General features: G+C 38.6%; 1 protein-coding gene across 3 annotated transcripts in view; it reads right to left on the bottom strand.

Moving 5' to 3' along the window:
• The window catches only part of ADGRA3 (adhesion G protein-coupled receptor A3), a 140,756-nt gene that overhangs the window by 23,071 nt on the left and 101,350 nt on the right, over positions 1-16,335 (bottom strand). For 2 of the 3 annotated variants that reach the window (XM_025922104.2, XM_086705333.1), the window contains exons 12-14: positions 13,311-13,514; positions 4,752-4,965; positions 4,331-4,539 (exon numbers count right to left, since the gene is read on the bottom strand). In XM_025922104.2, the coding sequence (XP_025777889.2) occupies positions 4,331-4,539; positions 4,752-4,965; positions 13,311-13,514 (627 nt within the window). The remainder of the gene's footprint in view (positions 1-4,330; positions 4,540-4,751; positions 4,966-13,310; positions 13,515-16,335) is intronic. The other variant, XM_086705332.1, reaches the window with a different exon arrangement.

Here is a 16,335-nt window from a genome sequence, read left to right as displayed (position 1 = left end):
AAGTTTTGGTATTTTCCTCCAAAGAACTATGCAGCATGAAAAAGAATACGCTGCTGCCATATGTAAAAACAAAGATGCATTTCATAGATGTAATGATGGGAAAGGCATCAGATATAAATGAGTACATACTGTAAAATTCCCATTTTATGAAGCTGAAAAGCAGGCAAAACTGATCTATGGTGATAGACACAAGGGGGTGGGGGGACATCTCTTGAGATGATGGTAGGATTAACTAAAAAGAAGCATAGAAGAGCTAACAAGTGCTCGAGCAAAAATCTTGATCTTGATGGTAGCCAAATGTGCATATTCACATAAAAATGTCATTAAGGGGCGCCTGGGTGGCGCAGTCGGTTAAGCGTCCGACTTCAGCCAGGTCACAATCTCGCAGTCCGTGAGTTCGAGCCCCGCGTCAGGCTCTGGGCTGATGGCTCGGAACCTGGAGCCTGTTTCCGATTCTGTGTCTCCCTCTCTCTCTGCCCCTCCCCCGTTCATGCTCTGTCTCTCTCTGTCCCAAAAATAAATAAACGTTGAAAAAAAAATTAAAAAAAAAAAAAAAAAAATGTCATTAAGCCAGACACTTCAGGTCTATCTGTGCACTCTGCCCAATACCTCCACGGAACACAACTGGTCCCCTTTGATTACCAATCCCACTTTAGAAAATTTATCCTGCAGACTTTCTATTAAATGTGCAAAATAATATCGTGCACGGCAATTACTAGAAACAAAAGAGAGGAATACCTAAATAAATCACGGTAGGGGCATAAATAATATTCAACAGTAAAAAAGAATGAGGAAGATATAGAAAGATTTCTGAAAGGAGATTTAGTAGAGTGATTAAGAACACAGATTTCTGGACTCTGAATTCAAATCTCAATTGCGACACTAACTTTATCAAGTTGGGCGGTGCTTAACCTCGCTATGCCTCAGGTTCTCCATCCGTCAACTGGGGGTAATGATAATAGTATTAGACCTTGTGAGGTAGCTCTGATGACCAAATAAGTTGATGCATGCAAAGACTTCAGAAGAATGCCCAATACATGAGCACTTAATGAAAATTAGCCACCAGAATCATATCATCCTAAGGTATCATCATAAAGATATCTTTATTATAAGATAAACTGTTCCATGGACATCATCATCATCATCATCATTACATACATAGAAAAAAAGCATGGCCTGAAACAACATCTGTAGCATGCAGCCTTCATGTAAAAATGGAAGAAAAGAGGACTACCTATTCATTTTGTTTCAACATACATGAACATCTCTTCAACAATAGGAAAGAAACTTTTATTAGTGACAGGTTACCTACTTTGTGCAGAATGACTGTGATGGGGGAGAGAGGTGGAGGTCAAGTTTTCACTCTATGTTAATGTGCAGAAATAATCAAAACATTTGATCTGTGTGAATGTAGAACCTATTTAAGAATTATAAAGAAAAAAAACCCAACAGTGCTAATGTTCACGTTCAGTTATAGAGTAGACAAAGCTGTAGTTTGCTTTCATTCAGCAAGTTTTATACAAAGATTCAAACCTGCACTAGAAAGACGTAAAAACAAATGAATACTCTTTAGTTTCATGTATTTCTGTGTGAATATGGTAACAAAAAGGAATCAAGGCACTGAGGTTATTACACATCTTTATGCCTATCACCGACTAAAGTATTAAGTGCTATGTAAATTGTCTGACCCTACTCATCACCTCCTGGCTATTCAGGTTTTTTTGTCTCCTACTCACCCCAACTTCTAGGAATCTTCCTGCCTCAATTCCTATTTTTCGGATCATATAATTCCAACAAACCCAATTTCTATGTAAGTTTTTTCTCTCCCATCAAGACTGAGGATAGACACGATTGGGTACCACAGGACATCTACTAAATCAAACTACTGTATCTATTCCAGATTTGCAAACCAATATATTCTTTCTGTCTCATTTTTTTAAATACAAAGTTATTTAAAACCAGATCAGAAAAAAGATTTTTAATGCCGAATTAGGAATTTAGATTTTCTATATAAAGCCATGTATTTTAAGACAGTTTTCAAGAAAAATAGGATTTTATCTATTATTCAAAATAGTGTCAGGTAAGGAAAAAAGATGCTGCCTTCCATTATTTTGAAGACACCACTTTTATCTTAGACATATATTTACTTAAGAATAGGTATAATTTAATTAGCTCTGCCTTTATGTTTAATTAGCAACTCTAAAAATCCCATATACTAACTTTATTATAATTTTGTCAATAATTTCAGATACATTTCACTTTGCAGCCTCTAGATGGCACAGTTATATTTTTAAAAAGCAAAAGAAAGGGATATTCTGTGAAAATAGAAAAATATCTCAATACTGTATTTTAGCTTTAAATAAGAACTGTGTATTACATTTTTTAAAAGATGAAAAGCATGAAAGATAAAATAGCTTATTCTTTCTAGAAAAGGATTATACCAATTTAAATAGTTGAGAAGAACAACTAAGGAAGTTAAAAATAGATGCTTTAAACTAGTATTAAGTAAAAATAAAAGTTTCACACGTGCAGTATCATGTCATTAACAGGAAGCTTATAAAATGCCTTTTGTGTGTTTTGTTTCATTTATTTTACCCAACTTTTTCTGATTATTATATAAAGTTCAGACAATGCTGTATCTCTAGTATTTTTCCTCCAGTACTTTCTAGTTTCATGTTATTTTATAATCAAAACCTGAATGACAACACTTCCAAAGTGAAAGAAAATGCTTCATACGTTAATTAATGCTTCATGCTTTAATGTGAAAGGTTACTACAAAATAATAAAATGTGAACTTACAGACACCAGACTTACAGACATCAAACATCTTCTATTTGTCAGAAGCCTAAACTTATCAACAAGAACCATGCACAAGAAAAGGATCAATGACTTAAACAAATATGGCTGAGTCTGACTAGTGTAGACTCTATCCACTGTCAGCCAAGCTAAATAACCCACATATTAATGGAGGTCACTGAAAGACCATCTTTACGCCCTGCTGAACAATATAGTCACTCCTCTACGTGTCTGACCAGCTGCTGGGTAAGTATATGCTTAGCAGAGGTACAAAGAAAAAAACAAAAAAGGAGTTCAGGAAAATTTATCCTACTTCAAGCTTGCTTCAAGATCACTTCTAGTGGTAAATGCACATTTGTTAAGAAAAGAAGAATTTACAAAAATTAAGATATATCATGTTTCGGCGTGCCTGGGTGGCTCAGTCGGTTAAGCATCCGACTTCAGTTCAGGTCATGGTCTCATGGCTCATGAGTTCAAGCCCCGCGTCGGGCTCTGTGCTGACAGCTCAGAGCCTGGAGCCTGTTTCAGATTCTGTGTCTCCCTCTCTCTCTCTGCCCTCCCCTGCTCGTGCTTTGTCTCTGTCTCAAAAATAAATAAACATTAAAAAAAAATTTTTTTTAAGATCTATCACGTTTTGAGATCACTCAGCTTTGATAAAATATTGTCTAGATAACAGATTCAGAGCTGGGGGCAGGAACATAAACATAAGCTTCCTCACTCCCAGGCTGGTCCTGTATGACTTCCTGGAAATGCCTTTCAGATTCGTAAGCAATTCCTTCTACTGTTCTCCAAATCCATGTGTACTCCTCCATTTATATACTGTAATATAAAAAATATAAATAGCGTGGCTAATTTCATAATTATCAGCTCAGGAATCCGACTCACTTAAGTAAGTCACTAATAATAAGACCTGTTCCTACACATTCATATACACATTGATATACATCCATACATTTTAGTTTCTCTGAGACTAAAAAACTGGCTACCAAAGACTGACAGGTAGGAACAGTGGTAAGTAACAGAAAACAACAGCAGCTTGATTAGCATTAAAAGTGAAAAGGCCTTAACTGTGTCAATACCGTCAGTTACAGTCACTGAACAGAAACTGCCACTGTTATTCTAAATTGAAGAGTCTAAAAATTATGATGTATAGTGGAAGAAGGTGCGAGATGGCAAAAAAGGAAAATCCCTCACTATCCACTGTGTATCTCTGGGCAAATGAGTCACTCTTTCCTCGAAGAGTTAGACTGTATAGACCCAAATGTCTCCAAATTTTCAGAAGGTCAAAGTTTAGTTGAACTGTCTCACTTATAAAGTTTACTGAAAATCCCTGTAACCAAATTCAATCCCACACACTGCATTTCGTAGTAACTTAATTTCCCTTTAAACTCAGAATTACACCACGTATCACCCCTTAACTATAGGTAACAATTTATGTTAAAAGTTCTTTTTAAAAAATCTTCATTTAACTACGCATAGGGAAAAAAATGAGGAAATTTAGTGTTTATGTGCATAAAGTTAATAACTGCCGTACCATTAAAACTGCATAGTTACTAAGGGAGTTGCACTGCATGGTGGTGATATTTTCATCCGAGTAGAGTATATAGCACCCATCTGACTTCCAGCCTCCTTGTCCGTTCAGCAAATCGAAATCCCACTGGGCGGCCACAGCATCTGCTCCGTGCGCGATTCGACGCAGTGTCACATTAACAGGGATGTGGTGGGTATCTACATTCACACCATCTGGAGGAAACGGGAAATAACAATATTTCTGAAACAAACTTCATAAACAATAAAATGTCAGCTTACACTCTAATGGGTACTCTGCAGTGTCTTTTTTTCACTAGTGACTCATTAAAATGAGAAGGAACAGAATTAAGCACTTTTAGGTACAGTGTATCATTAAAGTCACATTGTCCAGCAACTCCAGGGTAACATATGCCTACGTAACAAACCTATTTTGGTGAGGATCACTGGGGTAACCACCGTACGCCGTTTTCCATCATCAGCCAAATTTGTTGAATTCCCAGTGGCTGGGAAAAGCTTTCCGTTGCGGAACGCGAGGAGTTGAAGCTTGTAGAGAGAGTCATCAGTTGGTCTGACCTCCCTTTTTTGCTTTGGTGAGAAAAGGGAAGGAGGAAGCTGAATGGAAGCTTCCACGATAGTATTCTGAATACACACAAAAACAAAAGCAAAGAAAGGTTGCCACATTAGCACGCAGAAACCAGGAAGAATATTTTAGACAGCTACAAATGTTTCCTATTTGTATATGAACCGTTTCTTAAAATGTATACATATGAAATTTAATAGTTAAAACAACTTCTTGGTTAAGTGAAGTATCTGAACACCACACAAAAGCACAGAGGAAAAGAAGCATAGAAGAAAGAGAAATGGGAACTATAGTTCAAAGAGTTGAAGTAGTAAATAAGGAATTATTTCCAACTACAAAGTGAATTTTCCCATGGTAACACATACTGCTGAAGTCGATGCATCAAACCGATCAGGGATCTCAGTGATCACTCTTTGCATCAATTTTATAATGATCAGTTACAGAAATAAGCACCAATGCAGCATATCACAAATATGAGTTTAATTAATTTGGACTTACGGAACTCTAAAGGTGATTTATGACGGATTCGAACTGTCAAACAACAACAAAAAAAGAAATTCTACAGACTTAATAGAAATAGATTCAAACAAACTCTCATTTTAGCAGAAGTATCCCTGAGACTAAGAAACACATCCTGTTGGAAAAAACACAGTAACAAATAGAAGAGCTAGTAATGCTGTCTCATCGTGGAGTGTTTTATAGGATTTTTAAATTATAAATTACTCGGCATTCAATAAAAAATAAATTCATATGCCAGGCAGACAAATAATTAACCATCTGAAAAAAATCCCTATTTTAAGAATTTATCACAAAGTTTTTCTCTTGGCATCAATCTCTCTCCAATCCAATGTCCACACTATCAACAGAATTTCCTCTTAAGAAATACATCTCAGGGGGCGCCTGGGTGGTTCAGTCGGTTGAGTGGCCGACTTCGGCTCAGGTCATGATCTCGTGGTCCGTGAGTTCGAGCCCCGCGTCGGGCTCTGTGCTGACAGCTCAGAGCCTGGAGTCTGTTTCAGATTCTGTGTCTCCCTCTCTCTGACCCTCCCCCGTTCATGCTCTGTCTCTCTCTGTCTCAAAAATAATAAATAAACATTAAAAAAAATTAAAAAAAAAATACATCTCAGGGGCGCTTGGGTGGCTCAGTTGGTTATGTGTTGGCCTCAGCTCGGGTCATGATCTCATGGTTCACGAGTTCGAGCCCTCTCTCTCTGTCTCTCCCCCGCTCACACTCTCTCTCAAAAATAAATAACATTAAAAATTAAAAAATATATATACATCTGACCTTGTTATTTTAAAGAACACCTTGGCTCTCCAACGTTTAGGGAACACTGCCCCCAATTGTAAGTACATCATATAATTTGGCTAAAATCTATATCTCAAATTCATCTTCTAAAATCCCCTGTATCTCCACCTTGAATTTTTCGATCTTCAAGATTTCATATGTGTTTTATGCCACTGTGTGTGCTGTACGTGCCTGGACCCCTTGCTGAAATGCTCTACCATTTTTTGTCTGGCCAGCTCTTGATCTGGGCAAATCTGATTTCTAGCAAGATCAAAGATGGGTCAGGGTTAAGAGCGGCTGACAGCCAGGAGAAAGACATCCTTAAAACGGGGCTTTTTTGGATGATTAATTACAGGACTCCCTATCACACTGCTTTTCCAGTTAGTTGCTCCCTCTTGTGGCCTCATGCGGGATTCTGCACACACATCTCATTGCTAATATGTGTGCTTTTCACAGTGTAACTCACTGTCTGCCCCTTTAACCAGAGTAGCAGGATTTTTGAGTACAGATAATCTCCCTTATGTCTCTGGACCCTCTACACTAATAATAGTTCCTGGCACTTGTATTGGTAAAAGTAACCCATCGTTTGTAAAACTAACGAAAGTCTGTGTGGCATGATTGTATTTTTTAAAAAGGATCTATTTTAATAAGCAAGTGATTAAAATTAGTTTTTAACTGCTCTGCTTAGAACAATCTTGGAGCACACTGGACACACACAAATGTCTGTTGAATAAAGTATTTTGAAAAGTTTGAATACTGGAAGTTTGAATATTTCTTTTGAATTGAAGATGCCAAGAAGGTATTTGGTAGAAATACTCTAAGAGGGGCACCCGGGTGGCACCATCGGTTAAGCGGCCGACTTAGGCTCAGGTCATGATCTCACAGTTCATGAGTTCAAGCCCCGCGTCGGGCTCTGTGCTGACAGCCTGGAGCCTGTTTCAGATTCTGTGTCTCCCTCTCTCTGTTCCTCCCCTGCTCATGCTCTGTCCTCTCTCTCTCTCTCAAAAATAAACAAACATTAAAAAAAAAAAGAAACATTTTGCCTAAGAAAAATACACAAAAAGGTTTCTACTGTTCTCACTTAAAAATATAACCTGATAGGGGCGCCTGGGTGGCGCAGTCGGTTAAGCGTCCGACTTCAGCCAGGTCACGATCTCGCGGTCCGGGAGTTCGAGCCCGGCGTCGGGCTCCGGGCTGATGGCTCAGAGCCTGGAGCCTGTTTCCGATTCTGTGTTTCCCTCTCTCTCTGACCCTTCCCCGTTCATGCTCTGTCTCTCTCTGTCCCAAAAATAAACGTTGAGAAAAGAATTTCTTTTAAAAAATATATATATATAACCCGATAGAGAAACAAAGTTTCTTATAAATTCACTCGCTAATCTAGTAAATTTCTACTATGTATGTAACTTTGTCTTAAATAGGTGTGCAGAAAAAAGGGAAATACATCAACAGATCGATTAGTTAAAAGGTCAAATTCCTGATAAAGCGTTACATACTGGACATTTATTAAAACTTGAGAACTATAAAATTCAATAATATAGTTTTGTTGTGAACACAAAATGACTCAAAAAGCACAGGTCTCTGGGTAAGCATTACTTATGGTATATCAAATTAATTTTAAAAAGAAGACATACTGACATTTTCTGAAAGAGCTGAAAAAAAGGAAATGACATCTATAATTTCTAGCAGTGAGAAAATGTTTTCTATCCAAGTTTAAACTTGTAAAACCATCCAAACAACAGCAAATAATAAAAACTCAGAGGAGTAAGAACAGATCGTTGACAGATGAAAGCTACATATTCAAGGCTGTATATACTGTAGCTTCTGAAATATCCTTTAAAGTCCAATAAGGAATATTGTTAAATATTATTACAGGTGACCTGGGATGGAGAGGGGACGGTTAGGGGTGCCCGAAAAACTGTATCAGAATGCCTGGATTTTTATAGGAAGAATATAATATTCGTCTATTTAATTTCCTTAAAAGAAGTGATCACTTATTATGGCAAAGCTGTAAATCTAATGAAAACAATCACTGAGAAACACTCATTTGTTACATTTACCATGATTTTTACCTTTTGCTGATGTCATTCCATTTAACCCTCTGTTCATTTTTAAATGTATGGATTGCAGCAATAGAAAGATATACACATGGGCAATTAGAGCTAATAAATTAGAAAAACCTCTCTTAAAACCCTTTGGGAAATACCGTATATGTTTTTGGCGTCTAATTTTTATTACTGCGGATCATATGCCAACCCTGGGGAAAAGAACATAGGATCTGAAATAAGAAACCAGGATACGGGTCCCAGCCTCACCACTTAGTGGCCACTTAACACTGCACAATTTTGTTTATACTCTCTGGATCTCATCTGTCACAGGCAGCTAATGATCCTTCTAACAAACGGTTGTAAGGACCGCATGGGATCATGACCATGACAAGCATAAGAGGCCACATCACTGTGGGTGGTATTTTTATTACTCTTACTACTGCAGTGTGGCGAATGGTTATCTGGAGTCTGGGGAAACAGAAAATGTCTTCAAGTAACTGACTTCCCAGCAATAATCTAGAACCTCATCATATTTTGACTTCTACAATTCACTTTTAGTATTAATTTCAATACTAAAAATCGACTAAATATGAACACACATAAAATTAATGTTATCACAGAGCTCTTGCTATTGTATTGGCAAAATTCATGTATATTTCCCTATTTACGAGATATTAAGTCAAGAAGAACGTTAAGTATCATAAAGGATGTCAACTCCAATACTTCCATTGGATCTTAACATCTTTCCTTATGAAACAACCGGAACGTCTGCCACTGTGTAATTAGCAAGTTAAAATTTTCTGAAATCCTAACTTTGTTCATTTCTGCGGAATTCTAACACAAATTTGAATAAGTCAGAGAGCCACCACCTGCCTTAAAACAAGAAAATACTAATTGATTCATACTGTCTTAACTATCTACTCCCTTGATTTTAAAGATAGATATGATACACTCCAATTTTTTTGTGAATAATTAGTTATTAACTGCATACCACTTTTTGATTATTTCACTGCTAAAGATTAACAGGAATTATGTTTGACTTCAGAATCAAGTTTTTATTAACTGACTTTCCTTGCTAATTAAGCTTCGGCTGTTAAATTTTATTCAACAGTATTTATTGGGTATCTTGTTACTCTGTATTGGGCACTGTGCAGGGTCTGGAGATAAACAATGAATAAGCCACGGACACTAACTCAAATATTGATAATCGAACAGGGGAGAGATAACAACAATAAAACAATAATAAGAACTAACATTTATTAAGGGCTTACTCTGTGCTGGACACTACTGTAAATGTCTACATATTTGCCTCCTTTAATCCTCCAAGTAACCCTTTGACTTAGCTACTGTTTCCTGACGCCTATGTAACAAACGAGGAACTGACATTCAGAGAGGTGAACGTGCTTGCTCAAGTTTGCACAGCTGTTAAGTTAGGGAGCAGAAAGACAACGTCTGGCTGCAGAGACCAAATTCTTTGTCACCATATCCCATGGCTTCTCAGTCTAACTCAGCTCACCATAGTATCAGCTTTGAATTATTCTGGAGAACAGACGAAGCACTATGGAACAAACAGGCGGTGATGAATTCTCAGGAAGAGAAGGAAGGTACAATTTGCGTGGAGTCTTAGAAACAGAGTAGCAAGGCTTTCACCAGGCAGAAGTGGGAAAGAGGGTGGGGTGGGAAAGGGGGCAGAAAGGCTGGTGTGGAAAGTTAGAGAACTTCAGTTGGGGTCTCAGACGAGGGAAATATGGGATGTGCAAGAAAAACTGATTTCTAAATTCCAGTCAAGCAAAGTTTAAAGAACCAATTCTTCCAGACTACATTACAACTGAATTCAAAACACCAGCAATTTCTAAAAGCTCTTAGCAGATTATCGAAAAACAGATACTGTTGGGTGAGCTAATATAATCTGTTATGGCACCAACAGGAGAAGGAAGCATTTGGTTAAGAAAAAAGAACAGATGTGGTGCTGTAAGTGTCCAAGGACAGCTAATTCAGTCTCCACCTGGCCGGCCCGCATTGGTGCTCACTGGTGACTCGAGCACTCTGCCCTCAAGCAAGCTTCAGCCTCCCGTGTAGGAGGTGAGAAAACCATTTGGCCCCTGTGTGTAACATGCAATGACAAAGAGATGCGCAGAGTGCGACAAAGTACGGAGGAGAAATACAGGAGATAAGGGTGGGAGAGGACAGACAGGACGGTATTAGGGAAGATTTCTTGAAGGCAATATTTCTGCACGCACAACCAAATTGCAGAGAAGGGGAAGGGGAGGAGCCAGGAATCCTAGCAGAAGAATTAGCATGAGACTGGCCTAAGAGGCTGGGAGAGGAACCATGGGGGGGGTTGGTTGGTAGTGGACAGAAGAAAGGAGGCAGGAAGAAAGATGGGGCAGGAGGGCACATAAATGCCAGAGGATGAAGCTCCCTGGCAGCCAGCCTCCAGAGAGACATGAAGAGTATTTATCAGAGGAGACACGAGGTCAATTTCCATGTTGGGTAGATCCAGGGATAATGCTAGTAACAACCTTAACCGCGTGAAATGACACGGACACGGACAACTTGAGCAGCCTCTGCAAACAGGAAGACTCCTGGAGACCCTCTGCTCTGCGGCCCTGGAACTTGTTACTAAAGGGTGGACAGACTAGGAGGTGTTCCCAGAAGGCGCAGCAGGGCTGAGGAGCCGCTCAGGGAACTGGCACGACAGCTCTCTGGTAGAGGGCAGGAAAGTATTTCAGTACTTTACTGTCATGGATGAATTGCTACATGCTGGCTGAATGCCAGCCCTAGGGAGACAATCTATATAAGGAGGATGGATTTTTAAGGAAGAGCCTGTTGACCCAAAGACTAAAGAGGAAGCCACAACGGTTTGGGTAATCTAGAAGTCCAAACCAGGCTGTGATGGTAGTAAAGACAGAAGGACAGCGATTGAAGAAATACACAAAAAGCAATTCAAGAAGCTCCTATTGCTAACGGAAAACTTCCTTGTTATAGGTTTAACTTTGTATGTTAGCATATTCTCCCATTCAAAGGTATATACATGGTATCTAGTTCGTATATGCAAGGCTTTAAAAAAAAAAGAAAAAGACATGCGTAAAGAGTAAAAACCGCCCTAGTGTAAACTTACAAATGTAAAGTTAGTTTCCTGTTAAAGTCTAAAGCATTTTGCTCTGTTGACGTTACAATTTTTAACTAATTTTGTGTCACGAAGGACAGACTCCCTTTTCACTCAGTTTAATCATGTCCACCAAAGAAGCATGAATAATAGTGCAATGTGTCCTTGGTTTCTGGCCACAGATGATCTTAAAAGGATAGAATAGTATGAAATTGACAAATCTGAGTGTGTTCATTTAAAGCTTTTGACTTTGGCAGGTAGAAACTCTCCTTACCCAGAGGGGTAGCTTGTGAAATTGATGAAATGTAGGGTTTCATCATTTGTAATCCCTTTCTACCAGCTCTGATCATCTAAGATAGAAGGGTTCATCAATTTTAAGTGCTCCTCAAAGGCACATGCCTTTCTCTCTCGGGTGTGTGTGCGATGCTGTTTCTCTGCTTTCTGTGGTATGTTTTACCAATGCAAAACACAACAAGGAAAGGAACAGGTCTGCAGAAGCAATGCTGGGTGCATTGAGTACCCACACAGAACCAAGAATAACAAATAAATCTTGCGAATTTTCCTCTGAGTATATTATATCAAGTAAATATATTATCATTAGACATTCTGGCCTGGTTGAGATTGTCCTGGGAAGTGGGGGAAGTTGGACTGCTTCTAAATTCAGCAAGCTGGCTCTCCTTATGGAAGTCACCAATAGCAAGGTGTAACAAAATACATTAATTTTCTTTCTTTTTTCTTCTTTTCTTTGTTTTCTCTTTTCTTTCTTTCATTCAATATTTACTAAGTGCCCATATTCATTCATTCATTCATTCATTCATTCATTCATTCAATATTTGCTGAGTGCCCATATTCATGCATTCATTCATTCATTCATTATTTACTGAGTGCCCATATTCATGCATTCATTCATTCATTCAATATTTGCTGAGTGCCCATATTCATTCATTCAATATTTACTGAGCGCCCATATTCATTCATTCATTCATTCAATATTTGCGGAGTGCCCATATTCACTCATTCATTCATTATTTACTGAGTGCCCATATTCATTCATTCATTCAATATTTACTGAGTGCCCATATTCATTCATTCATTCATTCAATATTTACTGAGTGCCCATATTCATTCATTCATTCAATATTTACTGAATGCCCACAATGTACCAGGACACCTAACACCTATTTGATCAATTACTATGCAGCCATTAAAGTGAATGGAATATTGTTTGTGATATAATTCAGGGACAAGCCAGAAACAAAGAAAGTCCTGTGTCATTAAAATCCACAGACAACACAGCTACACGTGGCCACGCAAAGCTAAATGAAAAAAATGTGGTTTCATTAGGGTGTTAGACTTGGACCTCCAGTATTTGCTTCAATGTAGTCTTAATGAAACACACCTAAACCCCAAATTTTAAAACTCAATAAAAATGCTTTTCATTTTGCTTGCTGCAATAAAACACACATTTTCTGAAGACAGATCACATGTTTGCACTTCTTTGCCAAAACTCTTGATATACAGCTTGCCTGATTAAATGCCCAATCTCAAGGCTGGCTTTTCCATTAGGTCCAAGAGGCACAGAGCCAAGGACACACAATACTTTCAGGAGGTCTACGAAATGTTCTCATGTCTTTAAAATCAGGAGCATAAAAATGAACTTTCAGGTCAAAGAAAATGTTCTAATATGTATTAATATATTCATCTTTTTACCAGTGCAGTCATAAAATATAATTTTGATATTTTTGTATGGAGACGGGGTCCAAAGGGCAAAAGTGTCTAGGCCCATGAGAGGCATTACATGTCCCTTCCTGGTCTGAGTTTCTTTCAAAACAACAGCAAAAAACAATACCAATACCTACCCCACCCCCAAAATAACTTCTAATTAGGTGATTCTTCAAAGCAAACCATTTTGAGTATTCTAACCTAACAATAAAGAGTCTTAAATGCTTATAGAATGTAACATACCTTTAGGGCCAGACTTGAAAACGTATTTGACACATTGCACTTAAAGCTCAGTTGCTTATCCAGGTTTCCATCTGGATCCCGCCTCCCATACTCAGAGAGGCCTGTCCGGTCAGAGGCTGCTACCTTCTGGAACACGGTACAAGTCATCCCAGTGAAGCCAGCAGCCTTGATGACATAAGCTTCCAGAGCAATATTGGGTGAATACTTCAAAAGTCAAAGAGGAGTTATGAAAGATTTACAGCATGAGGGAAAAGCACTTTCAAAGAGTCTTCAAACACAAAACACTGTACATAAGCTAGAGGCAAAAAGCTCAAGTTCTTACATAACAAAGACACTGTGCAGGTAACTGGCACATAAAAAAAGATGCTGGAAACAAAAGGATATCCTAATCTAGAAAAATACCAACTGAGGAACATGCTTTGTGGGATGGAGCCCCACAGCGGGCTCTACACTGACAGTGTGGAAGCCTGCTTGGGATTCTCTCTCTTCCTCTTTCCCTGCCCCTCCCCTGCTCGTGCTCACTGTCTCAAAATAAATAAACTTTAAAAAAAAAGAATTAAAATAATAAATAAAATAGGGACACCTGGGTGGCTCAGTTGGTTAAGTGTCTGACTTCAGCTCAGGTCATGATCTTGGAATTTTTGGGCTCGAGCCCCACGTCAGGCTCTGTGCTGACAGCTCGGAGCCTGGAGCCTGCTTCGGATTCTGTGTCTCCCTCTCTCTCTGTCCCGCCCCTGCTCACACTCTGTCTCTCTCAAAAATAAACATTAAAAAAAAATGTTTAAAAAATAAAATAAAATAATAAATAAACTTTAAAGAAAAGTGTGTCTTATAAAAAAATCAGCTAGAGAAATCAGTGGACTCGCTTAGTAACACAAGAGGAGTGCTGGGGTTTGGGAAATACACTTTCAAAAGCTGCCTTGTTCTAAGGCGCCTGGCTGGCTCCGTCGGTAGAGCATGTGACTCTTGATCTTGAGATCATGAGTCTGAACCCCAAGTTGAATGCAGAGATTACTTAAAAAGAAACTTAAAAAAAAAAAGGCAAGGTCCCATTTTAAGTCCCATGTATGGACAAAGTCCTCTTTTGCAATTTTTTTTAAGCGTAAAACTTATGTGCAAGGTGTGTAAAATCTATCAGGAAGATAAAATACAAATTAAAAAATATAGAAGGCAAAGTAGAATGTGCCAAGCACCATATGTATGGAAGAAAAGAATTGGTGCTCCCTCAAATATTCAAGACTAACAAATTTTTGCATTAGCTTTTGCAACCCAGATGCCACACTGTGAAAACTCTTACTAAATTCGATTGCATTTTTTTAAGCTTATTTATTTTTGAGACAGAGAGCAGGGGAGGGGCAGAGTGAGGCACAAAATCCCAAGCAGGCTCCGCAATGTCAGCGTAGAGCCCAACGTGGGGCTTGAACCCACAAACCGTGACATCATGACCTGAGCTTAGATCAAAAGTTGGATGTTTAATCGACTGAGCCACCCAGGTGCCCCCAACTGTGTTTGTTAACAAAGTATGTTCCATTTTTTTATTGACCAAAGACACAAATAATTAAGACAAATATGTGAAACCTCAGTTGAAAGGAAGAAAACAGCCATTTTTGAGGTGCCCTGTAAGCTGTATCATTTGATAAGTAGATGCACAATTTCCGGGAACCTTTCCTACCCTTTGAAATGGAGGACAGGCCGCCTGGTGGGGGTGCTCAGGTGGTTTAGCGTCCAACTTCAGCTCAGGTCATGATCTCACGGTTCATGAGTTCAAGCCCCACATCAGCGCTATGCTGACAGCTCAGCTCAGAGCCTGGAGCCTGCTTCGAATTCTGTGTCTCCCTCTCTCTCTCTGCCCTTCCCCCACTTGTGCTCTGTATCTCTCTCTCAAAAATAAATAAAAAGCATTAATGTAAAACTAAAAAATAAAATAAAATAAAATAAAATAAAATAAAATAAAATAAAAGGAGGGCAAATGCACTATGCACCTTTATTATATCCTTGAGTTCTCCAAAGAACCAATGAAGTTTAGAGAAAGGAAGAAGTTCTTTGAGCTTAGTAAGGCTCAGGCAAGGAATTTAAAATAGATCTAAATGACCAGGGAAGACCAAATGTGGTCATCGAAAATGGTGTGGGGCACCTGTGTGGCTCAGTCGGTTGAGCATCTGACTTCACCTCAGGTCATGATCTCATGGCCTGTGAGTTAGAGCCCCACGTCAAGCTCTGTGCTGACAGCTTGGAGCCTGGAGCCTGCTTGGGATTCTGTGTCTTCCTCTCTTTCTGCCCCTAACCCACTTGCATTCTGTCTCTGTCTCTCTCAAAAATAAATAAATATTAAAAAAAAATTTTTTTTTTAAATATGGCAAGCCAGTTTCCAGTAAGGTCATGTGTCTGAGAGAGAAATTACCCTGAAGTATGTTGTCAGGTCAGTAGCCATGGTAGGCCCACCATTTTATTTACTATTCAAGAAAGTAATCCTAAACTTAATTGAGCAAAAGGAACAATAAAACACAGTATCATCAAAAAGATCCCATCAACCTCTGGAAAAACAGTAACCCTGAATTGTATAAAATCCTAGGAGGAAGTAGAGAGTATTCTATGAACCGACTTAAAATCATTAGGAAATGAGAACCGTGGACCAGAGATCAGAGTATGAGTAGTAAGGGAATGACAGAGTATTTATCATATTTACCACATTTGTAGAAAAAGTCAGCAGTACACCAAGAAATTTAGAGCTGCTCAATTTAGCACAAATAAAATTTAATATGATGAGTGATTATTAAATATAAATACTCATTATTCCAAGAGTGAGACTTACTGGAAATGTCAACACTGCACAAAGGTTAGAGGGCCTCCTTGTTCTCTCTCTTTTTCTGTTTCAATTTTTTTTTTTTTTAGTAGTGTTTATTTATTTTTTGAGAGAGACAGACAGACAGACAGACAGAGTGTGAGCAGGGGAGGGGCACAGAGAGAGAGAGACAGAATCCAAAGCAGATTCCAGGCTCTGAGCTGTCAGCCCAGAGCCCGACGT

Source organism: Puma concolor, chromosome B1 (genome assembly GCF_028749965.1).
Source record: "Puma concolor isolate L17-30 chromosome B1, mPumCon1.1.hap2, whole genome shotgun sequence".
NCBI lineage: Eukaryota > Metazoa > Chordata > Mammalia > Carnivora > Felidae > Puma > Puma concolor.
This window is presented reverse-complemented; position numbering and strand designations above follow the sequence as displayed.